Genomic DNA, 257 nt, shown 5'->3' with positions numbered 1-257 from the left:
TTTCCTTGGAAAGCCTAGCGATTTCTTTTTCCAGGTCCTTCTGGTTGACATCGACCTGCTGGCAGAGCCGAGCAAAGGTGGTGGCCATTTCCCTAAAGGGAAGACAGTGTTGTAAGGATGGTTTACAGCCGCCTGTGCAACAGAAACCCCCCCCAAAACTAAGACGACAAGGAAGTAGGAATCCCAAGGCACTGCAGCGCGCAGTAAACAACGTCTCCAGCCAGGAAGGGCCTGCAGAGCAGCAGAAAGCAGGAGAA

General features: G+C 52.9%; 1 protein-coding gene across 1 annotated transcript in view; it reads right to left on the bottom strand.

Annotated features, from left to right (window-relative positions):
* MFN1 (mitofusin 1) overlaps positions 1 to 257 on the bottom strand; it is a 23,161-nt gene that overhangs the window by 431 nt on the left and 22,473 nt on the right. Inside the window, exon 16 of the mRNA XM_010161108.1 lies at positions 1 to 92. This exon is cut by the window's left edge and continues 15 nt beyond it. Within this exon, the coding sequence (XP_010159410.1) occupies positions 1 to 92 (92 nt within the window). The remainder of the gene's footprint in view (positions 93 to 257) is intronic.

This window comes from Eurypyga helias, unplaced genomic scaffold, assembly GCF_000690775.1.
Source record: "Eurypyga helias isolate BGI_N326 unplaced genomic scaffold, ASM69077v1 scaffold8591, whole genome shotgun sequence".
Taxonomy (NCBI): Eukaryota; Metazoa; Chordata; class Aves; order Eurypygiformes; family Eurypygidae; genus Eurypyga; species Eurypyga helias.
This window is presented reverse-complemented; position numbering and strand designations above follow the sequence as displayed.